The 24903-nt window shown below is 36.0% G+C and overlaps 1 protein-coding gene across 1 annotated transcript in view; it reads left to right on the top strand.

The window, feature by feature from the left end:
* mtbp (MDM2 binding protein) overlaps positions 1–23747 on the top strand; it is a 46757-nt gene extending 23010 nt beyond the window's left edge. Inside the window, exons 13-22 of the mRNA XM_056475419.1 lie at positions 1826–1939; positions 5145–5315; positions 7683–7767; positions 7951–8109; positions 11253–11348; positions 11437–11688; positions 17606–17801; positions 20415–20528; positions 23350–23415; positions 23491–23747. Coding sequence (XP_056331394.1) covers positions 1826–1939; positions 5145–5315; positions 7683–7767; positions 7951–8109; positions 11253–11348; positions 11437–11688; positions 17606–17801; positions 20415–20528; positions 23350–23415; positions 23491–23529 — 1292 coding nt within the window. The 3' untranslated portion in view covers positions 23530–23747. The remainder of the gene's footprint in view (positions 1–1825; positions 1940–5144; positions 5316–7682; positions 7768–7950; positions 8110–11252; positions 11349–11436; positions 11689–17605; positions 17802–20414; positions 20529–23349; positions 23416–23490) is intronic.
* The last annotated feature ends 1156 nt before the right edge of the window (positions 23748–24903 follow it).

Here is a 24903-nt window from a genome sequence, read left to right as displayed (position 1 = left end):
TAGATACGAACTAGTATTTAGTGGAAAGTGCAATTTTAAAGGCTTAACTAGGCTAATTAGACAAGTTATTGGTCAACAGTTGAACTGTAGCCAATCTAAAAAAAAAAATAGGAGGGCTTATAATATTGACCCAAAAAAACTGCTTTTATTACAGCCAAACTAAAATCCCCAGAAGAAAAAAGTATTTATGAAATACTGTGAAAATGTCTTTGCTTCATTAAACATCACTTATATTTGAAAAAAAGAATAAAAATATCACATAATTTTGTCCTCAACTGTAACTTTAGTGGTTCAACTTTAATCATACGAAGCTTATTTTCTCCTTTTTTGAGGGTCACACAACTGTTCATTAAGCTTTGTATGATTACAGTTTAACCACTGATGTCACTTGGAATGTTTTGCCAATGTTTCGGGTCCCTTTTCTGGACTTTGAACATCTCAGTTGTTGTAAATAGAAGATGAGAGACCTCTCGGATATTATCTAAAATATCCTAATTGGTGTCTCAGGGGATTTAAATGACAGAAGGGTGAGCAAATAATATTTTATTTTTGAGTGAAGTAATCCATTAATAAGTTATGCATGGTCAAAGCCATCAAAGTCAACACTGATAATTGTCATTTTAGATAATGAGTTTCACATAATATAATCCCCCCAAAAAATTTATACAGTTAGATTTTCTTTCTTGCTTCATATTAGCGTAGATGTATAATTTCTTTCATTCATTCATTCATTTTCCTTTTGGCTTAGTCCCAGATTAGCAGGGGGTCGCCACAGCTGAATAAGCAATTTCCAGCTATTTGTTTTTACGCAGTGGGTGCCTGTCCAGCTGTAATCCAGTACTGGGAAACACCCATATACTCCCAGATTCTCTCACACACACACTCACACACTGTGGCCAATTTAGTTCATCCAGTTCACCTGTACCATATGTCTTTGAACTCTGGGGGAAACCGGAGCACCTGGAGGAAACTCACACTGGGAGAACATGCAAACTCCACACAGAAATGCCAACTGACCCAGCCGGGACTCAAACCAGTGACCTTCTTGCTGAGGCGACAGTTGTAACCACTGAGTCACTGTGGCACCTGTATAATTTCAGTCTATTTTTATTTTAAAAGGTAGCTAATGAAGTAATGTCAAGATAATAACCCCGTAACGTTAACTTTCAAATATTTGGATATCACTTGTTAAAAAGGCCTTATTTATTATCATATATTTATATTTCTTTATTATCAAATTTGGATTTTCTAATGTGAAAGATCTATACATACTTTTAAAAGCACTGCAAGAGGTAAAGTGTAGTCTGAAGTGTTGAACAGACTGTGGCTGTGATGTGTGGCATTAATGCATTTCAGATAGCTGGCTTTCTATTTCTGCTGCCTCATGCCCAGTAGCTTGAGTGAATGTACATTTAAACATTAAACACCATTTGACTGGTTGCGATTGTGTCAGGCATTATTGCAGCTTTGTCTTCATACAAATGCTTGCCGCAGTAAACTTATTGCATGGTTTTCAAACGTTTTGAATGCTTTTGTAGTTTTAGAAATGCGTGACATACTTTAATTTTAGCTCCTGCTTAAGTGTCATAGAAAATAGGCAACCACTCTCACTTTTCAAAACAGTACACATATAAGAGCATTAGCGTAACCAAAAGCAATCCTGTGAGAGGGAATAACAGCGCCGCAGTCCTAAATCTGAAGTGAGAAACTTTAGATTAGACATTTTAGCAGCCGTCTCTCCTGGTACTTTTTACATGATTAACACATCTCTTCTCTCCCTCTTCTGCATTCCCAGACTCTTCACTCTCTTGTGTTTTCTCCGCAGGGAGCAGTACTGCTGACTGGCTGCGGTCCCTGCCGTGTCTCCACAGAGAGCAGTTCGTGCACAGGGAGAGAAAGCTGGCCAAGGTGCAGACCCTGGTCCTTAAGGAATGCTGCCGTAAGTGTTTCCAAGCAACGGAAAAACCTTTCAGCAGGACCTCGAAGGTTTCACACGCTGTGCCTCAGTCGCCCCAGAACACACATCTAATCATATTCCTCTGATCGTACATTGTCCATCTCACACCAGCACTTTCTGGAGAAATTAGGTTCTCTTTTGAGAAGTAAACAATAGACCTTTTGTCAGAGCCTCAACACTTGTCGCATTAACAGAGGTTTATGTTGCATGATAGAGTGTGTGATTGATGGAACAATTGGTGTGTATCAGAGTGCTGCTATTAGTCTTGTAGCCGATGAACTGAGGTCAGTTTCTAAGGTTCTTTTCTCTGCGAACACTGCATTAAACATGGGGCAATTTGTTATTGATTTGTTATTACAAATTACTCTTGAGATCCCACAATGTTGTGATCATGAACAATTGTGCTCTTTAAAAGGCATCAGGGTTGCTTTAGAGGGATAATTGTTGTTATTGATTTGAAAGTTATTTGTGTGCGTTACAATAAAATAAATGTTAAAGATGCAGTAGGTGATCTGCCTAAATGCTAACCGGTTAGCAGTCCCTCCCCTGCCGTCTAAAGCCATGTCTCCTGTAATCGCGATGGTGCACATTAAAGATGACAGTAGACAACCCACTAGATCATGTCATTCGCCAGTTAGAAAACTGTACAGTACTTTATAATAATTTAGGGCTGGGCAATTAATTGAAAAGTAATCTAAATCGACATTCAGAACTTTTAATTGATCAAATTTTTCCAGGTCAGTTTTTTCAAATACTTTCCCTACCGTGTGTGGAGACACGTGACCCCGCTCTGTTTACACTTTTGCATTGAGCACAGCGTATGGTCTGGCGCAGCCTTGACACGTTCACATAACCCTCTGACCTCTAAAAATGTAATTACACGTTGTGATGATGCATAGCGCAAGCTCTGTGATTGGTCAGCTTGGTAGCGTTGACGAGTGCAGGCGGTGCGGAGAGGGCAAAAAATAAGTAAATAAAATAATCGTTCATTAATCGGAATCTTGTTAAAATGTTCAAATAATCGAGATTTTGATTTTAGGACAAATCACCCAGCCCTATAATACTTCAATTCTGAATGAAAAACTGTATTATATCTAGCATGTTTTCTGTTGTGTTGCTAGCAAAACTTGTCATAATGTGCAATATTTCATGCAAGGATCGCTGGTCTCACTCTCTCATGCGCGTTTTACTAGAGACACTACTGTGTGCTAGTTAGTGGCTGGCGGAGTGCAGGAATTACACTTATTACTAAGCCATACTGACATGCTATTTCAGAGCGAATTTTCAAAGTAGCATGATAGGTAGTGTATCACAGGTTGTCATTGTTCAAAAATGAACCAATGTGAATATAAAACCAACTTCACCTCAGTAAAGCAGGCTAGGCGTAATAGCGCTATTTACTGATGTTTTGTTGTTAAACTAAATAAAAATAAAAAACTGAAAATAGTCACATCAATCTTTTACCGGAAGATTTCAGTAGCTGAACAACACTTCTTTGCAGATATCCCATTCGTAACAACAGAATCTACATCAGCTTTGCGTGACTAAAATAGTTTTAAAACATAACATTACCTGTTTAAAAGCAAAACTTAAGCCATGGTGTCATCCTTCCTCCAGCGTAACTCCAATATTAATTCAGGATTTTAAAAAGTTTTAATTCAGCATTTGTTTTTAGCGATGTCACTCAAACGGCGGATCTGCGTGAACAGAGGTGCGCAGTTGTACAAATCTACATTGGTTGACGGACAGTTTGGGATACTGGTCGGAATTATATGGGAATTACCAGTTTTCAGACAATTTTTAATTGGATGAAATTTTGTTTTGTTTTATGCCTTACCCAGAATATTAAAATACACATAAATACATTTAGATCATTTACTTTAATCATTACTATTGGAATGTGAAGAGACTTTCAACCAGCACAACGAAAATGCTTCTGAAGACAATCACCTGCTGCACCTTTCATTTCATTCACTGGTCACATTATTAGGTATGCTTTAGGTACACTAGCTCTGTTCCTTGGAATGTATCGCCTAGGAGTATTAAAGAGATTCAGTTTGAGAGTGTTTTTAGAAGGGAATTTAAAAAATGGAGGTTTTATGGTTGAGCTTGAGGATCTTGTTGTGGCGAGTTGCTTAGCTGATGATGTTTATTCTTTTTTTAAGAATATGGAAGACCACAATGGGAATAAGCCAACTGCTTTTTTGTGCATTTTACAACTTTTTAAATATGCATAAATCATAGATATATACACTAGAGATCACATACGGACCCTGGGCATGCGTCAATAGCTCCACCTCATTTTACAGTGCTCCCAGGACAAATGTCATTCAACCGCACTAGTCAAAACTAAAGCCAATCTGAAGATGCCGGGTCTTTTGAGCGAACAAAGCACAAAGGCAGAACATTTCATAGGTAAGATTTAGTTTTTTATGTTTTTGCATGTTAGAACTTTTGTGCTGAAGATAATACATTCTCTTACTGTACTGACCATAAAGCAAAGTAGCACACACTCATGCTAAATTCTAGGCTTATGCTAGTTTTGCTGAATAAAATCAGTAAACAATGTAAATGAAATATGACAACAAGATGCTGCAGTTTCAGAAACTTGTATTATTGTCGGCTAAGGGAACGAGTCGTTCATAACAAGGATTCATTCACAAGCGAATCACTGCATTCGTTAGAATAAGAAGTGAAGGCAGGAGAGGGTGTGTGTTTCAGGACACGGATTAGATCCAATTTAACAGGGCAGGAGAATATTACATTTGCATGCACACAAACACACGTATCCATCAATGTAGAAAAGGGATATTTTTATTATAATTATAATTTTCATAATTTAGAAAAATATATATTTGCATACTGACCACCGGGAAAACTGTATCCACCGGGAGAAGTGTATCCAAAATTTTTATCCAAAATTTACCCAAGACAAAAATGGGTGTTGTTGAATAGTTTTTTGATGAACTGTTTTGATCCACTTCAAACGTTGACTACTTTATATTTATCATGCACCAAAATCTAGATGTCTTCAGAAGCAACTCAACATTTTTTGCATGAACAATGATTTACTTGCTTCAAAAACCTCTCCTGAGCAATTTTTCTGACCAAGAAATTGCACAACAGATCAAGACTGATTTGAAAATATATGATTTTTAAGACATGTATGCATTTGATCTGTGGTTAGGACGACGCGAGGATGCCCAGAAATCTGCTGCCATTCCTGTGAATGAACTGAAGGCTCTTCTAAATCTGGCCAGAGAGCAGTACCTTCAAATGCATGACTCTTCCCTGCCCAGAGCTTCTGAACACATGTGCCTGGAGAAGAGGAAACAACCTTCGTCTTCTAAGAAAAATGGTAAGGAGAACTTTAACACGGAGCTGTTTTTTTATTTTTACATTTACATTTAGTCATTTAGCAGACACTTTTATCCAAAGCGACTTACAAATGAGGACAAGGAAGCAATTTACACAACTATAAGAGCAGCATTGAACAAGTGCTATAGACAAGTTTCAGGTGTGTAAAGTCTAAGAAGCAAAGCATTAGTAAAGTTTTTTTTTTTTTGAGAGAGTGTACAGTTAGTGGTATAGCCAGAGAGGCAGTTAAGATTAGGAAGGAAAGTGGAGACTAAATAGTTGAGTTTTTAGTCGTTTCTTAAAGACAGCAAGTGACTCTGCTGTTCTGATGTAGTTAAGGAGTTCATTCCACCAACTGGGCAGATTGAATGCGAGAGTTCGGGAAAGTGATTTCTTCCCTCTTAGGGATTGAACGTCGCCTCGTGGTTCATTCACAGAACGCAAGTTTCTGGGGGGCACATAAATCTGCAGAAGTGAGAGCAGATAAGAAGGAGCAAAGCCAGAGGTCGCTTTGTAAGCAAACATCAGAGCTTTGAATTCTATGCGAGCAGCAACTGACAGCCAGTGCAAACGGGTGAGTAGCGGAGTGACGTGCTCTTTTGGGTTCATCAAAGACCACTCGTGCTGCTGCATTCTGAAGCAGCTGAAGAGGTTTGATAGAAGCAGGTTTGATCGCTACTATTATCCATAGTAGCGTTGTCAACTAATAATTGACGATTGATCATGTCTATTCTGCTTCAAATGGCTAAATCTTATCCAGTTATATACATACTATAGGGTGGTAGGATTGCCAGCCATCCCATATTTGCCAGGACATCCCATGTTGATGCAGTGCTCGTTTAATCACTGCTGCTTTGATTTAACCATACACCAGCATCAGTGCTGATCGTGACCCCTGATGTATCTATAAGAGGAACCTATTACTTTCAGCCATTCAGTTATTTTATTATTAGATTTCTGTGTAATGCATATTAAATACCTACACAGCTGATTTGTTTATAGTAGCCAAAGAAGCATAACATCATTATTCCAGTTATTATATTTATTATAGTTTATTGTATTATTATAATTCAGTGATTGCCTTGCAGGTAATGTAGTCTGAGATAAAGCAAATATGTTTTCGCTAACATTGTTTTTTTTTTTTTTTTCTATTTCTTTTTTTTTTATTTTCCTTTTTTTTTCAATTTGTTTGTAAAAATGAAATATAATATTCTTGGTCATATGGCTGCAAGATATTGGAAAAATGTAACATAATTTTTTTCAGTATTTTTTTTCTCTGCTATATATATTGCGATTAAAAATACAATTTCACCAGATGACTTAAATAGCTTTATTTGCCAAGCCCAGGGTGTTCGCAAGGTCTAAAAAGTCTTCAATCCCAAAAGCAGAATTTTAGGCCTTTAAAAACTCTTAAATTGACTGAAATATTGTGTTGGAGGTCTTAAAACCTTTTTGTTAAAGTGTCTTAATTTTTCTTTGTTCATGTATTGCTACCCAATCTGGCCATTAACATCCATGCATTCATTTGTCCCTTTATTAATCTGGGGTCACCACAGCGGAATGTACCGCCAATTTATCCAGCATTTGTTTTAGGCAACGTATGCCGTTCCAGCTTTAACCCATCACTAGAAAACATCCATACGCACTCCTTCACACATATCCACTACGGCCAATTTAGCTTACCCAATTCACCCACTGCACATGTCCTTTGTCTTCATGCTTGGTTTGTGCTTTGACATGCATTGTCAACTCTGGGACCTTATTTAGACAGGTGTTTGCCTTTTTAAATCATGTCCAATCAACTAAATTTACCACATGTGAACTGCAATTAAGCTGCTGAAACATCTCAAGAATGATCAGTGGAAACAGAATGTACCTGAGCTCAATTTAGAGCTTCACGGCAAAGGATGTGAACACTTATGTACATGTGATAAAATAAATTTGCAACAATTTAAAAAAAACATTTTTTTTTCACATTGTCATTATGGGGTATTGTGTGAAGAATTTTAAGAAATTAAATTAATTTTATCCATTTTGGAATAAGGCTGTAACATAAAAAATGTGGAAAAAGTGAAGCGCTATGAATACTTTCCAGATGCACTGTATCATGCATCCCTGGTTTCATTGCATTCCTCTACACCACATCTATTGTAAGACAGAATATACATGTATCTTACTTGTTCATCATCAAATAAATATAAAAACAAATCTTATTTATGTATTACTTATTGTTGTTGATGTCTTTTTATTGTTATAGAAAAATGATATTTATAAAATGTTTGAAAGTGTTATGTTTTTTGCCTTGACATAGCCAGAGAAGGTGATATGGCAATAAACTTAAAAATCTCTCTCTATTTCTCTTTCAAAGAAACGAAGCATTCTTACTCAGAATGGCCAGAGAGAAGTGTCCTACAAAACTATGAGAACATACAGAGAGTCCGACAAAGATCCAGGTAAACCGTATGTTACCACATCACCTCATATAAAAGCTTACCGCTCCAAAGCCTTGAGTTATTGTCTCTGTGGATGGCTTAATGAACTCTGAATTAGATATCAGATGGGGAAGTGGCTTGCGTGTTGGTTGGAACAGTCCGTTTGTGCTCTGTTGGATGAATAAATTTCAGTGCCGTCCACAGGTGCAGGCTGTTCAGCAGTGGTTCCTCTGAGAGTCTGATGGGGCCTAAAGATAGCCAGAGGGGAACTTCTACACTGCTGGATGCCAGAGAGCTGCTCAAACACTTCACCCCTGATGGACTGCCGAGCGGAGAGCTACAGCCGCTGCCAGTGCTCAGAGGGTTGGTCGTACACACACACACTCTGTCTGACATGATGTCTCTTAATGACTTTTTTTCCTCCTAGCTTATTATAACTGGATTTCAAGTCCCTCAAGACAAGCAGGGGCCAAATGTATGTGTGTGCATGGCAGAAAGTTTTAAAACTTTGCACTTGTCTTGAAGGGATGGTTTACACAAATGAAAATATTTTATATACTTCTTCTCCTGCTGTTTCTAACTCACGTGACTGACTTCTGCGGGTTACAGTAGGTTAAGAATTTCCTATCCACTCTTTTGAGTGTAATAAAGTACAGCAAATGTGACCTTTCAAGTTTTAAAATGAACAAAGCAGCATAAAAGGATTGAAAAAGGATCCTACATCAACTGTGTTTAGGCCATGACACAGCATTATTCTAGATGTTCAGTAAGTTCCTTATTTTGTGTGTATGTGTGCGTGTGTGTAATATTGATATATATATATATTTTTTTTAATCTTTAGGTTCAGTCTTAAAACTAAAACTACAGAGGCAGTAATTATGAGTATTTTAAAATTGAGTAGTTTAATAGCTAAGTTAAATGGCACCTATGATGAAAATCACAGCCGCGTATTAACATATCTTCGTAGTAACCCGTATAATCATATCAACAAGACAAGACGTGTGCAAAGCAACTGGGATTAAAAGATCTTTTCAGCTCTCTGTGATCATCAATCATCATCAAATGTGATCAAGAATGAGTTTTACAAGTTTAAGACATTTTTAAAACAGTGCTTGTTTGTAATGAATTAGAGCGATTTTATTTATTTATTTTTTTTTATTTTTTTTACCGTCTTTACTTTATCCCCACAGCCACATAGTGTTTGTACAATCATAAAAGAGACTGGTTTTTGGACGTTAAATCAGGTTTATTTTGTGCATTAACATAACGGATGTCCTTGCTATACAGCAGTGGATATTAATGTGTATCCTGTCACTTTTGTGTGCAAAAACAGTGCAGTTAAATGTGCGCGCTGTGTTCGTGTTCGCTGTTTGTGTGCATGCGTAACCTTTATAATGACATTGTGTGTGACTCATCGTTTCAACTCCACAAGAAATACATCCAATATTCGTTGTGAAAGTTCTTACTGTAGTATTTCTCACAAACGTTACATGAGATCTGCTTATTTCATGTCTGTCACTGTGCTGTTTAACTGACGCAGCCGAGGTGGAGATTGAGGCCAGAGAACAGTGCATGTTGAACAGTTTATCAAGGATGGACCACTGGATTGCGTCTCACTAAAGTTGTTAAACGTGATATTTAATTAATCTTGTCTCTATCTAATGACTCTTCGGTCTTTTGAATCTACTATATCAGGTAATGTTTTACAGTGTCAGTACACTGCTTCGCTTTCATGCTTTTACTTGCATGAGGCAAAAACCTCATATACTGTTGGTTGGTTCCTGTTGGTTGTGCACCTTTTTTACCAACCAAGTTTGTCGTCGCCATTATAACGACACAGATCACTCGGCCTATTCATGCCAGAGTCCTGCGGTAAAAGTGATTGACAGTTGGTAATTTGTGTGTAACTTATCTTTATTTATTTCTGATTTGGTTATGGGTAAAACAAAGAACATGCGGGTCAGGTAGTTGAAACGTTAGGCTACAAATAATTCATTCATTATGAATGAATTAATTATTCACAAATAATTAATTCAGCGCTGCCTATGATGACAATGTCATCGTCCATCGCAATGTTTATCATTAGACATCGTACGATGCCAAATTGGTCAACATCGCACAACCTTAATTGAAAATGAGTAAGGAAACCCAATCCATGCGCTCGTGCTTTTCATGTGCTTTTAGACGCAACATGTCAACAGACTCTGGTTGGGTTTCGTCACCTCAGGTCAGAATAACAACACAAGCGGAAATGAGAACTGTGACAAGCAGTGAGGGGATTGCAAATATAAATGATGCACGGATGTCGCCAGAGTGCCTTTTTGGTTTCTTTACTTGTGCATTCCAGCCACTAACTCCCCATCTCAAAGAGTTTTTAGCATAGGTGGCAATATAGTCATCAATTTTGCAGTATGTATTTGAATATTGATGGCTGGTTCCTTTACTTGAAAGCTCAGCTTTGATTATCATAATTGGTTTTGTTAATAGAGTTTGTGGTTTACTGTGTGATTAATATAGACACTTATTATAGACTTAGTAATGTTGGTATATATAAACAAAATGGTCAAATAAATAAAAAATCCTAATATACCTAAATAGATTGTAAAAAATATTCAATAATTATCGATGTTGAATGATATTAAACATTATATTGTGATATTTTTTCCTTAATCGCTCAGCCCTAACAGAACGTTAAAGCATAATTTTAATTTTCAATAGAACCTTCTATTGATGACAAAGTTGACAAAGTTATTTGGTGCAGGACGGTCAGAATGATCACTGTGGCCGTTCTAGTAGTTCTGGTATTTCCAGTGTTAAAAACGACAGTGTAAAAGTGAAGCAAACCAGCAACTAATTGCATTGTTTGTTTGTTTTTTGATCCTGACTAAAAAAGCGGGATAAACATATTACAGTATGTGAACATGTAGAACTTAACCTTAGCCCAAAGTATATTTCACACACTGTCCTCATCAGGAGTGTTTGTGGATGTTTGCGCACACTGTCAGTGTTCAGCCTAAACTGCCATCCTCTCAGACAGTGTGTACAAAAGTGCAGCCTTAAGCTCAATGTGGAGACTGAAAGAGTCCATTAGGAGATACTGTGCTTGTCAAACTAGTCAGTGAGCAAGACGAAGAGGAACGTAAAAAGTACCACATTCTTAAAGGCGATAGTTCATCCAAAAAAGAAGATTCTGTCATCATTTACTCACCATTCACTTGTTCCGCACCTGTTTGAGATGTTTTTTTTTCTTCTGTTATATAAAAAAGAAGATATTTTAAAGGAAAATTGGAAACCATATACGTTTACTTCAATTGTATTTATTTTTCCAACTACTGGCTACTGGATTCCAACATTCTTCAACATATCTTGGTGTTCAACAGAAGCAAAATAAATGTATTGTCATTTTATTTGTTTTAGGAGGAAAATATGCGCTCACACAAGTTATGCAGAACTGAGTCTCTAGAACCGAATATTTCTGAAATTGTTTGTGTGTGTGTGCTGTGCAGGGAACATGCTTTTCAGTTGTCTCCTGACCTCACACCCAGAAAAGTAACCAAGCTTCCATTCTTAAAGGCTGCCAGGTCCCACTATCACGGAATAGAGTAAGTGTGCATGAATGTGTTTCTACATAGAAACCCATCCTCCCCATTTCCTCTGTTTTCTCAAGCCTTCTCTGGGTGTGATTTACAGGTTCTGTCTGGATGAGCGCAAAGCTCTTGAGCGAGACCGAGGCTTTGTAAGGCTGCAGTCTCGACTAATAAGATACGAGACCCAGAGTACATGCTGTAAGGAGCCGTGCCCTGTGCCATTCGCCCTCAGTCCTGCACCGTCTCCAGCCGTGCTGTCTGAACCGGGCAGTGTACCTGACGGTGAAACTCTGCACAGCGAGCCATCCCGCCTCAAACGCCGCTCCCGTGAAACAGACCTCCAGCCACACAAGAGGTGAGAGCACAGTGTGCATACTAATGAGGATGGGTCGGCTTGTGTCGTCTTATGTTTTGGTCACTACAGGTCTTTTATTTTATTTATTTTTTTGCCATCTTTGTTGTTTTTATGTCTGCACTTTTTTTTTGGCTTTACATTTATAAATTGGGTGCACTAACACTTTCCGGATCTTTGTATTGTTTAAGGGGTCAGTTGATGTATCCAAAGAACAGTAATGTAAGAAACAAATTAATAATTTCCCAGTACTGGGTTGTGGCTGGAAGGCCATCCGCTGCATAAAACATATGCTGGAATAGTTGGCGTTTCATTCCACTGTGGTGACCTCTAAAATAGAGACTGAGCTGAAGGAAAATGAATAAATTAATTAATAAAGTCATATATTCATAATATGGTTTCATAGATTTTTTTAAATTTATACATTTATACGTATTTATAAGTAGGCCCACATGGATTCTGCACGTGCAAAAATCCACAGAATTCCACTGATTTTTAGCCCATCATTGAGTCTATTTATTTACTTGTGTAAATGTGTGTAAATTTATATTTTTTCAGTTTTTAAATTAATTTCAGTACTCATATGATTTATTCACAATACAGTTTGTAAAGTAATATTTTCTCTCTTTAAGTAGATGTATCATATGAGAGACTTGCTTTGTTTACAAAATAAGTAGATCTAATTGGATTGACAAGACGACAAGGTTTGTTTGAGCTCGGGTCAACCACGGCTCATTATTTGATGTGTTTATATTATTATGATGTAATGTCTCTGCTATGTTTTTAAAAAATGGCACTTCTGGCTTTTACATGCGATGGTGACATTTGTCTGTAAACCAATAGCATTCAGTTGCACGTCTCGCTTCATCTTTTGGTACCCTTTTGTTGTGCTCAGTATCCTTTGGAAAGGGGGCGGGGGATGCATCCTTGTACCTTTTGTACAAATCGCAGCAGTGCTGATATACAGCCATATTACAGTGCTACTCATGTAATATTGCTCATAAATTGATCATTTTTAGTTGTTACTTAATGCAGTAGTGACTTGTAAAAAAAATGCACATTACATTAGTGACTTGTACCAGTCTTTTGGTGGCAGAAATATTGGAATTATTTTGATTCAACATAAAATTTAGGTTTGAAAGACAAGTTTACTTATTGTGACTCTTTTTATTTATTAATATGAAAAAATTTAATTGTTATGTTTACTGATATGTTCTTCTAAAATGTAGGCAAATTTTTCCCAGCAAAAATTGCCACAAGTCTGTTTATATGAACATTTTTGACCTGGTGAACTCTGAAGCAATTATAGCACACGATTTTGCAATGAAAATATAGACAGAGGGAAGCATTGTTTTCATTGAATTCAGAGTCTCTCTCTCTCATAAAAGTTTAATATAGATAAAAACCATGAATGTTCGCTACAAATACAGTTTTTTTTTTCAGCACTGGCAAACCTGGACACGCAGTAAACCATGTGTGTGTGTGTGAATTATAAAGTCAGCTGTAAGCTTTCTTTGACAACCGTCTCATACATGACACATCATACAGCACTTTCTGTTCAGCGAGTTTATGATTGATGGATTGACAGATCGGCTCGTTCAAACACTCCTTGCAAATTGAAGGCAAATTTTTTTTCACAAATGTTTTGACATGTTTACTTGTAAATTCCTCTGGTGGTGGTAAATGTCTGAAGAGTAAGTCATTGAATCATTTGTCAATTTGATTCATTAAAAATATTTCATTCAGAAATTAAGTTGGCGTCTTTTATATGAATGGCCCTTTGACTCATTGTATTAATTGATTCGTTCAAAATGTAGACTCCTTCAGAAAGGAGAGATGCAAGATGGCTGTATACAGTTGAAATCAGAATTGTTAAACCCCCTTTGTTTTGTTTTTTTAATTTTTTTTAATTTTTTTTTAATTTTTTTATTTTTTTTTCAAATGATGTTTAACAGAGCAAGGAATTTTTTACAGTATGTCTGATAATATTTTTTATTCTGGAGAAAGTCTTATTTATTTTATTTCAGCTAGAATAAAAGCAGTTTTTAATTTTTTTAAAACCATTTTAACGTCAAATTATTAGCCCCTTTAAGCTAATTTTTGTTTCGACTGTCTATAGAACAAACCATCATTATACAATAACTTGTCTAATTACTCTACCCTGCTTAGTAAACCTAATTAACCTAGTTAAGCCTTTAAATGTCACTTTAAGCTGTATAGAAGTGTCAAAGCTGAATATCTAGTCAAATATTATTTACTGTCATCATGGCAAAGATAAAATAAATCAGTTATTAGAAATGAATTATTAAAATTATTATGTTCAGAAATATTTTGACAAATCTTCTCTCCGCTAAACAGAAATTGGGGGAAAAAATAAACAGGGGGGGCTAATAATTCAGGGGGGCTAATAATTCTGTCTTCAACTGTATATTGCAATACATAAATCGGAGAGAAAAAAAAAATACCAAAATGTCACATTTTTCCAATATCATGTAGCCATATGACCAAGAATATTATCTTTTACAAGCAAATTTTCAGATTCTTATTAAAAAAATGAAAAAAGGAAAATAAAAAAAAAGAAATGGATGTAAAAAAAAAAACAGTGTTAGCGAAAACATATCTGCTTTCTATAATTATTTTTATTAGAAATGAGTTATTAAAACTATTATGTTTAGAAATGTGTTCTTCTCTACGTTAAACAGAAATTGGGGGAAAAAAATAAACGGGGGTAATAATTCAGGAGGTTTAGTAATTCTGACTTCAACTGTAGGTCAGGGTTTTTTTCTGCAAAACAGCATTATTATGTATTTACTGAACTGTTGTATAAAATCAGCATCACATTTTTACATTCACATCACAAAAACGCCCCTCAATATGATATTGAATTTTTTGCTCATGTGATATTGATTAACCACATGACAAATAGACGGGACAGTTCAAACAGGGAATTTAGGGGCATTTAACTGTATTCTTTAGGCTTGATCATGCAGTAAGTTGTTGTCCTGCATCATGTTAATCATCAAGCAGCTGTATGTTATTAATAAGTTATATATACAGTATTTTCAATCTGTTGCAGGACATCTAATCGAGGCAAATTTCTCCATATCAATGCATGGCTGAATAAATGAATGGATGGACTTGCCACCATTAGATGCCCTGCACCAGAAAGTGTGCTTCAAGGGCAGTTAGTTTTAATGAAATTCAATTTGCCAGTCTTTAAATAAGTCGACGCATCGTTACACACCACTTCTCACACCAGCAGGACGTTCAATTAGACAGTCGAGCTAATGTTTCTCCAGTCATTTTCCGAAGCTGTCAGTTCATTGATTCTGCAGCAAGGCTCATCATTGCCTTCCTCCATTCCTCCGCCCCACCACTTTACATGCATCTGAATGCGCCATACGTCACTCCCCCCAAATTGAATATAGATCTGCGCTTGATGGCTTTGTCAAAGACTAAAATGAGCAATGAATGAAAATCACTGCGCAGCACAGCAATGAATGTCAAAGTCCTCTCCTTCCAGCGTTTTCAGCTGAAATCACGCCGACCCTCTCGAAACGCGCTTCACATATGGCAGTGATCAAATGTCTCATTTTTGGCCTTGTCTGCCACCACAGGAGCCCTGTGTGCATTAGATGATGTGTTGTCAGGACATGAGCTTATTGACTTTTTTTTTTTTTTTTTTTGGCTGCTGACCCACTGCAGAACTCCAGAGGCCACATTAATTTTAAGAACTATCATCATCTCAGACATTGCTCTGCTCTGAAATTACCACAGCAGTGTCACATCATCAGGAACTTAACGCACACGTCTGGAAATTTATGTTTGAGCCTGACGCTCCTGAGTGGTTTCTAGGAAGCTATGATTTTCGTGATGAAGAAATGCAGAGCTGTGGAATCCAGTCATAAAATTTAATTAGATATACAACGCAGAATATCATGGAATTTGATACATTTTGGGTGAATGAATCAAAAGTACTGCAGAAGACCTAATGAAACCACAAAACCAGTCACTGGAGTTAGGCAGAAAAGACCACAGCTATGGCAAGCCAAATTAACTTAAAAAGCAGCTAGCGTTACTTGTTTTTCTTGCATTTATGCACAATTACTGTTTTTCTGTTGTTAGGAGAGGATTGCGCTCAACCTTTGAAAGTAGCTTTTCAGTTCTTTAGCTTATTGTGACAAAACAATTCTGCCTGTTCAATATAAACAGAAAAACCAATCACTGGGGATTTTTTTGCTTATTCCTGTTGTACCGTACCTGTATCAAACTGTGACCCCAAAACCGAAGAATGTACCGAACCGTGACTTCACACTGTTATTTTTGATGTTACATCTATATGTTCGTTTGTTCGTTCGTTCGTTCGCACGCACAGCTGTTGTGTACACAAAAAATGTTTCAAATTAAAATGAATATTTAGAATTCAAGATGATAATGATAATAATAATAATAATAATAATAATAATAATAAAATCAATAACAATACTCAAATTGGTGATGAGAGTAATGTTCTTATGGCAACAGTGACATGAATAATGATGGTAATAACATGATAATAATTTACACAACACATAGCATGTACACTACCTGACAAAAGTCTTGTCGTCGATCCCAGTTGTAAGAGCAACAAATAATGATTGACTTCTAGTTGATCATTTAGAAAAGTGGCAGAAGGTTGATTTTTGCATCATAATCACCATTAACACTGCGGAAGACCTACTGGAACCTGCATAGGCTCAAGATTCTTACAGAAATCAGTCAAGTTTGGTGAAGGAAAAAATCATGGTTTGGGGTTACATTCAGTATGGGGACATGCGAGAGATCTGCAGAGTGGATGGCAACATTGACAGCCTGAGGCATCAAGACATTTGTACTGCCTATTACATTACAAACCACAGGAGAGGGCAAATTCTTCAGCAAGATAGCGCTTCTTCTCATACTTCAGTGTTCACATCAAAGTTCTTGAAAGCAAAGAAGGTCAAGGTGCTGCATGATTGGCCAGCCCAGTCACCAGATACAAACATTATTGAGCATGTCTGGGGTAAGATGGAGGAGGCATTGAATATGAATCCACAGTATCTTGATGAAGTCTGGGAGTCCTGCAAGAACACTTTCTTTGCCATTCCAGATGACTTTATTAATATGTTATTTGAGTCATTGCAGACATGTATGGATGCAGTGCTTCAAGCTCGTGGGAGTCATACAATATATTAATTATTTTTCCACTGCACCATGACTTTATTTTCTGCTGTACATTATTTGTGTTATGTGACAAGACTTTTGTCTAAGCAAAGTCAGACCTTACTGCCCTAATTAAATAATTAAAAATCAAGGCATGATCATATTTTATTTTGGTAAAATAATGTAAGCGTAACCTAGAGGTCTTTGTCTTTCATATAAGCCACTTCTGATACCAAATGATCAACTAGAAGTCAAGTTATTATTTGTTGTTGCTAAAACTTGGATAGACGACAAGACTTGTCAGGTAGTGTATATCCTATTCTCTGTACAATCTTCAATAATCATGTTTTTTTTATCAGTTTGTTTAATTTATTCATTTGTTTGTTTGTTTGTTTATTTATTTATTTTTCTTTTTAAATGCATTTTTAACTATTGAAATGAAATCCAGAAAAAAAGCTAAATATCAGCAAAAACAGTGATGGAATTTGAATTATTATTTTTTTTTAAATAAATAAAGCTCATTTCATAACTGTTTTAAGTTTCTTCTTGAACAGGCTTTGCAAGAGAGCACTATAGCTGAGATCTCCAGTATTTAAGTAGACTGTCACATCAGCTCATTTTGTTCAGAGTTTTTGATGTTTTTGAGCTACAAAGTGAGATTGAGGGATTGATGATCTCAGAGATGCAATATCTTCCACCATCCGTCTCATCCTCTTAAATCTTTCTGTTCTGCTCTCAGGTTCTGTAAATCAGAGAGCTCAGAGTCTGTCGGTTCTGCTGGTGCTCATCCAGTGGTGGAGGCTCTTCGGCAGCAGTCAGCTCACTCTCGCTCCGGCTCTACTCTGGCCAGACGCTCTGCTTCTGTGACAGACCCCTCTCCCAGTCAAAAACCCAACCAGACACACACAGAGTCCCGCTCCCAGAAACACAACAGGGTAAGTGCTAATTAATTACCAGCCCCAGGAAACGTCCTATTTTCACAATTTCTGCAGAGTCAAATCTGTAAAAAATACAAGGGTTGCACAATTGAATGGGGTCATTTTGTCTGGGGGTACTTTATTTACATATTTATTTTTATTGGCAGTCAGAACTAGTTTTTCTACAGTACTTCTATTTTGATTTTGACAGTACTTTTTTATTCAATGGAATTTCTAGTATTGAATTTCTAGTATTTCTAGCAGATTGATAAATTGATTAATCAATTTAAAGATATTTAAAGCCCTTAAAAAGTATTAAAAAAGGTTCAATTAAATGCTACTTTGCAAGGTATTAAATTCAGTATCAGTATGCTAAAGTTTACCTGAATTTAATCTTTGAATATTGGGATGCTGTGTAGTTTATGAAATAAAAAAAAAATCCTGCTAGATTTGACGTCACGCTGCTTTGTTTACTGCAGTAACCAGGGAAGCACTGTTAATTCTGCTGCTGTCATCTGCTTTTAACATTTTTATTCAGTAAATAAATACAGTTTTAGTTAAAGATTCTTTTCTTGCAATCAGTATTTAGTAAATATACGGCACATTAAAATGTCGCCAGTGTTACCGGTTGAAACCTGAAGTGGTGATGAGGTCTTAAAAAGGTCTTAAAAGGTATTAAATCTCTGATTCCTGTATATACCCTGCTCAGGTAAGGTGTAATATTAAATTTGATGCTTATGTATAATCAAACTAAAGTGTAGGATGTATTGGGTGTATTTTTTTTATCACAATGTATATTTATATTTTAATCTTTTTAAATTGTATTAAGTTATCAGATATTCTTCAGATAAGATTTCGGGATCTTTTGTTATCGCACAGGTTTAGTTATTAGTTTTTAACACATTTACATTTTAGATTTATTGCTCAACCTCTAAAATCACTACTAATTTAAGAACGGTTAAATTTTTTTAGCATATTTTCGAAGGAATATTATTTTTTTTTCTGTACTTTTGTGTATTTACTTTTAATATTATTTTTTTTATTATTTATTTTTAAGTGTTTATATTAGTACTTTTAGTACAAAATGAACAAAGGTTTTAATTATGTATTCAACATAGCTAAAAATATATATATAGAATTATTCAGTATTTTAATAATATAATAAAATAATGATCAACTTATCAGTATCAGCCAGTAATGTAATGTTTTGATGGATGTGTGGAAAATTTGCTAAATGTTTTCCTTCTGAAAATAGCAGGCCGACTGTTTAATTCAGGGTTCATACGGTCATGGAAAACCTGGAAAAGTCATGTAATTTTGACATTGCATTTTCCAGGCCTGGAAAAGTTTTGGAAAAACAGAAAAAACCCAGAAAGTTTTGGAAAAGTCATGGAAACTAGTTTAACAAATATCTGTATACTTGAATTAGATCTGCGCGATATTAGAAAAATCTGACATTACCATATTTTGTATTTCTGTGATATACATTGCGATGTGAATACAATTTTTCCACATGATTTAACAGGTTCATTTGGATTGATTGGGGGATTTTGTAGATGAGTGAATCTCGAATAATATATAACAAATAAATTACAAGCATAGATAAATAAAATATAGTAAAGATAACAATGAATAATAGTTTTCAGGTATTCACTATTCAGGTACAGATATTGAATAATCAACACTGCATAGTCTTCATTGTATATTATTTAATCTTTATCAAAGTTACAAAAATGTCCTGTGTTTATTAAATGTTTTGTGTTTATTAAAAAAAAAAGAACTTATAAATGTTTGAAACAAGTGAGAGTGTAATGAAAATGGTAAGTAATTTTTGAGTGAACTATATCTTTAAAGGTGCATGCAGATGATAAACTTTTACTCCATTATGATTAAACTTATATTAAACTATAATCCCAATATTGCATATACTGTGATGTAACTATTGGAGATGCACACATTGCGATATCGACGCTGAAACGATATATTGTGCAGCCCTAACTTGAATAAAGGTTAGTTGTCGTCTTTTCTGTCCTTGGCCAGAAACTTGCTCTTGCATTATTAGTGCTGTTTAAGCATTATCAAAATCAATTTTACATAGATATAAAAACAAATTTAAACAAAATAGATTGTTGTGTCTTCTATGATATGCTGTAATAAATTTGAACGTCATTGTTTTTCTTATTATTTACCATGTATATGTAGACATTACATGAAACATTACATCATGAAAATGTACTTGAAAGTTCTGGAAAAGTCTTTGAAAATCATGGAATTTTAGTAGTAAAATGTGTATGAACCCTGTTAATACATTGCAACTTGACAAATTATGGCCAAGAAACTGATTTCAGTGATAAGAGAGACATAAATCGAGTAAGAATAAAATTGGTTGCCAGGGACAGCAGTCATTATACTGAAATATCTGAGCACTGAATGCAGCATTTCCCCCATCAGAGTCCAGTATTCCAAAGAGCGGTGTAAGAAGTGCTCAGAAATCCACGTAAAACCATAAACCTTTTCCTTTATTCAGTGAATTCACTCACATGCAGTCATCAGCAAATGTCAAGGCTTTACGTGAGGTCTGTGAGAGCAGTAGTTCAGTGATTTTTGCATGCTTCTCATCCGTTGTTTCAGATGCTGAAGGAGGTTGTTGCTAAAACGCTCAATAAACACGGGATCGGCAGCGAGCACAAGTGCTTTGAAGCCTGCAGTAAAAGACTGTTTGACATATCAAAGTTTTATCTGAAGGTGGGTACGAATCGTTCTTTTTCTCTCGCACCCTGCTGTCCTGCCTTTAGGACATCTTTGAAGCTCTCAAAATGTGCTGCGTAAACGCTGTCGATTGATCATATCTACATCATATATCCATGACAGGGGAACAAAAACACACTTCAGGAAATGCTTCCCTTTGCTCCCAAAATATGCAGAGAGAAAAAAAGAGCATCTTTTGTAATGCTTAACTATGTTTCCCTAAAGTTTATTATTATTTTACCTATTTTATTGTGCTAATAGCATTAATTAGAGAGAGTTCAAGTTAAAAAGTTGGCTTTTTTATACCTTTAAGACCTCAGTAAATATTAGGCATGGGTTGGTGTAAGATTTTCAGTTCAATTCATCTTCATTTGTATAGCGCTTTTACAATGTAGATTGTGTCAAAGCAGCTTCACATAGAAGATCATAGTGAATTGAAACAGTGTAGTTCAGTTTTCAGAGTTTCAGTTTAGATTAGTTCTGACAGTATGATAACCTTGGATTCTGATGGTATGATAACCTTGGATAAAAACATCACGGTATTTGATATCTATATAGTAGGTATGTGGCTTTATTCAAAAAAAATTCCAGAGGCAGTTTTAAATGCTCATTTATATTTCCAGAAAATATCCTTAAAGTCAGAAGCTCAGGTTTGACCATATTTGGAATGGTTTTTAATATTAATGAGCTCTGCACTGATGCTCTATAACTCATCAGTACCTGCTCTCTCTTTCACGCACACATGCAAACACACACACACACACACACACACACACACACACACACACACACACACACACACACACACAGAGTGTGATGTACTCTGAAATACACACATGTAAAATAATCATACTTTATTTGTCTTGTAAAATCTTTTCAACTGAGGTGAAGTGTTTTGTCTTGAGTACTGTAGGAGTGTTTGAGATATCTTTATGCCACTAGAGTAGAGATAGCAATGAGCCATGCATATTAATTATACCGTGTGCAACGCAAGTCAGTGTTTTGTTCCAATTGGCCTTATTTTCATCGGGTTTTAAATGACAACAGGGAAACTATGGTGTTTGAGACTCTATATTTATTTAGACCAGGGCTGTCAAACTCTTACCTGGAAAAAAACCCTTATGCTGCAGTCACTTTAGACTTTTTTCCCCCCATAGACTTCCATTCATACGCACACCAATGCGGCAGACCAGAAACACAAGCTCGTGCAACAAGTTTCGCAGCTCGCTGCGTTGCAAAGTTCAAGCTTGGTGAACTCTGCAAAATCGGATCACTTGACTGCAGGAGACCAATCGAAGATCCAAACATGACCTCTCTGTACAGAAATGTAAAATATGGAGCAATCGCTCGCTTTTTAAAATGTCTAATCATCTTGTTTAATTTTGCCCCTTTTCACAGCGGCGTACTACAGAATTTCTCACGTACAACCACTAGTGTGACCGCAGCATTACCTGTAGGTTTCAAACAAGCCTGAAGAACTCAATTAGTTTGATCAGGTGTGTTTAATTAGGGTTGGAACTGTGCAGAGCTGCGGCCCTCAAGGAACAGAGTTTGACACCTTTGATTTAGACCATTATATCAATTTATTCATAATTCTAAGATAAATGGGGAGAACTGATTATAATTGAAATTGACAATGTTTGTAGATGTCAGAGTGATCCATGCTGGTCAATTTAATGCATTTCTTGTTGAATACTTACTGATCCCAAACTGTTAAATGGTAGTTTGTTTGTGTGTTTGTGTGTGTGTGTACAGTGCCCAGAATAAATGAGTGCACCTCTCATAGATCTCTCTTTATTAATTTTTTTTTTCTATAGGATGCTTTAAAATGAAATATTTGTGTATATACGTACATTGAAATAGTCAGTGCCAAAGCTAGAGCTAATTTAACTAAGTAAAGATCACAATCCAAAAAATTTGTACACCCAAATTAATGTTAGGGTAAAAAATATTCATATTATTTGATAAAAAGGAAAAATCAAGAGAAACTTTTTTTTTTATTTGTTTTTATGTTGAAATTTTGTGGTTTTGTAATTTTGTGGTTTGTAATGTCTGTTTTGTTTTTTTGGAATACTTCATTTGAAATTTTACTTTCTATTCTTAACCCTTTGACTTCCCGCTCTACCAAATGATTAATCATGTTTTTACTGTTTAAATAATGAGAGTTAAATAATGGTTTACACACACACACAGCATTGTTGGTTTACAAAAAAAGCAAACAACCATAATCCTGTTGCACTACTACACTGATTTTAGTTTAATGTTTAAAAAAAACAACAACAAGAAAACATGTTAAATGAGATTTTGAAATATTTTATGGAACACTTCAAAAAATAAAGATGATTTGGTATTCAAAAATGTTTTATTTTGAATATTTGTTTAAATAAATTGGTCTTAGACTTTATATTTTCTGTTTTTTTTCCTCCATAGTATATGTATTAATCCCAGTACTTTTATCATAAACCAGACATTATGGGATGTGTTGAAAAAAAATACATTGAGTGTGTTAACTAGTGACATTAGGAGTTAAGAAATACAATCCAATTTTTTTTTTCTTGGTGGGGGGTGGGGGGGGGGGTGACCAAACTATTATTTTACTTAATATAACTGTTATGTTAATAACACTGCTTTGTCTTAAATCCTCCAAAATACATCTATATTCACAGAGAAATTGATCAAATATACAATTTAAAGTGGGTGTACTCATGTATGCTGTGCACTGTATATATAATTGTGACATGACTTGCACATGTTTGGCCTGTACAATGCCCTTGACCGAGCCGTTATGCCTCAGCAACCTGTGCTTCTTTCACAACAGGATCTGAAAACCTCACGTGGCCTTCATGAGGAAATGAAGAAGGCGGCCTGTAACAATGTCAAACAGGTAAAACAGAGGTTTTTGGAGATTTATGATACACCTGATCAAAATAAATGACATATAAACTGTTTTTGCATACAGGTTATTGACTGGGTTGTGGAGAAATCATCTAAAAGATGAACAGAATCATTTTCTTCAGAAACATTGAGGGTAAACCTGGACACAGTCATGATAAGTACATCAACAACAACATGCTGCTACAAAATAAATGAATGAAGCTTTAGGAAAAGTGCTTCTAATGCTTTTGTTGGACTTTTATATAGCATTTATCATGGAACAACAGTTCTGTTATTTTATTAATGTCTCTGTGAAATATTTCAATGTATTAAAAATGTTATGTTATATGTTTTATGGTTTTCATTTGGAAAGCCTCATCAACTCTCAATGCGTCCATGCTCTAACAGCCAAATAAGGCTGCACATTTTCTGAGAAATGCTGTTTTGCATGATGAAAATCAGTCAGAGGGCGTTTCTGTCCAGATCACATTTCAGTAATCAGAGTTCACTCAAATCACCACTCGACCGTGAAACAAAGAACATGAAAATTTCAACACCACATCATTTCCCTTGTGCTTGTGGTTATGTTGTTTTTCTTAATCACACACAAGCTATCAGTGCTGCACAATCTTAGAAGTTTGACCCAAAATTACTGCTACGTTTGGATCAAAAGGTCAGATCGGGCCAAGGTCATGAAGAGTAAGTGCTCCTGGTCTCCCTGCTCAGAGAAGGTTGAGGGTGTCTCTTTGGCAAAGTTGCCGGACACATTCCAGTCCCACACAGGGCCATTGTTCTCACTCCTGGGTGCCCAGAGGGGTGATGGGAAAGGAGGGAGGGGAGTTACACATTACACTGGCTGGCAACCCTGAGAGCCCTCGAAGGCAACATGCAATCTGAACTCACTCGCTACGCTGTTCAATTGGAGAATTTTAGTCCGACGCACTTTTCTACAATGTGTTAAGGTGTCTTACTTTGTTCTCCATTCTGACATTTTGATTTAAAGAGGTTAATTTTATAAAGAATCAGTTTTCTTTGATGTTCTTAGAAGAGCTTATTGTACTAAAAAAGAAAAGATGACAAGTTTTTTCAGGACTCCAAACTTCTTCAACAGGTAAATTTGACCGAAACTTAAGCTGGAAATGAGGAAGTGTGAATACCATTATTCCTAAAGAGTAGAACTAATCATGGGTAAAATACAGAAGTATTTTAGGGCGTACTCGCACTAAGCTATCTAAACTGTGCCCAGGCTCATTTCCTGGTTCTTTTGACACGTGTGAGTGCTCCGAATTGGGCCTTGGCGCGGTTGGAAGAGGTGTGCCAGAGCACGGTTCAAGTAAGCTCAGTGCAAATCGCGGCTGAGCCCGAAACTGAAGACATGACGTCACTTTTAAGGGACTGCTTCATATGCATTTATTCATCATTCTTACTTTTCAATATACACAAACTGTCAAAGTTTATCGAAGATGCAATCCCCTCGCTGCATGTCAGCTGATGCCTT

The sequence above is a fragment of the Danio aesculapii genome, chromosome 16 (genome assembly GCF_903798145.1).
Source record: "Danio aesculapii chromosome 16, fDanAes4.1, whole genome shotgun sequence".
Lineage (NCBI taxonomy): Eukaryota > Metazoa > Chordata > Actinopteri > Cypriniformes > Danionidae > Danio > Danio aesculapii.
Note: the sequence above shows the minus strand (reverse complement) of the source record. Positions and strands in the feature narration are given on the sequence as shown.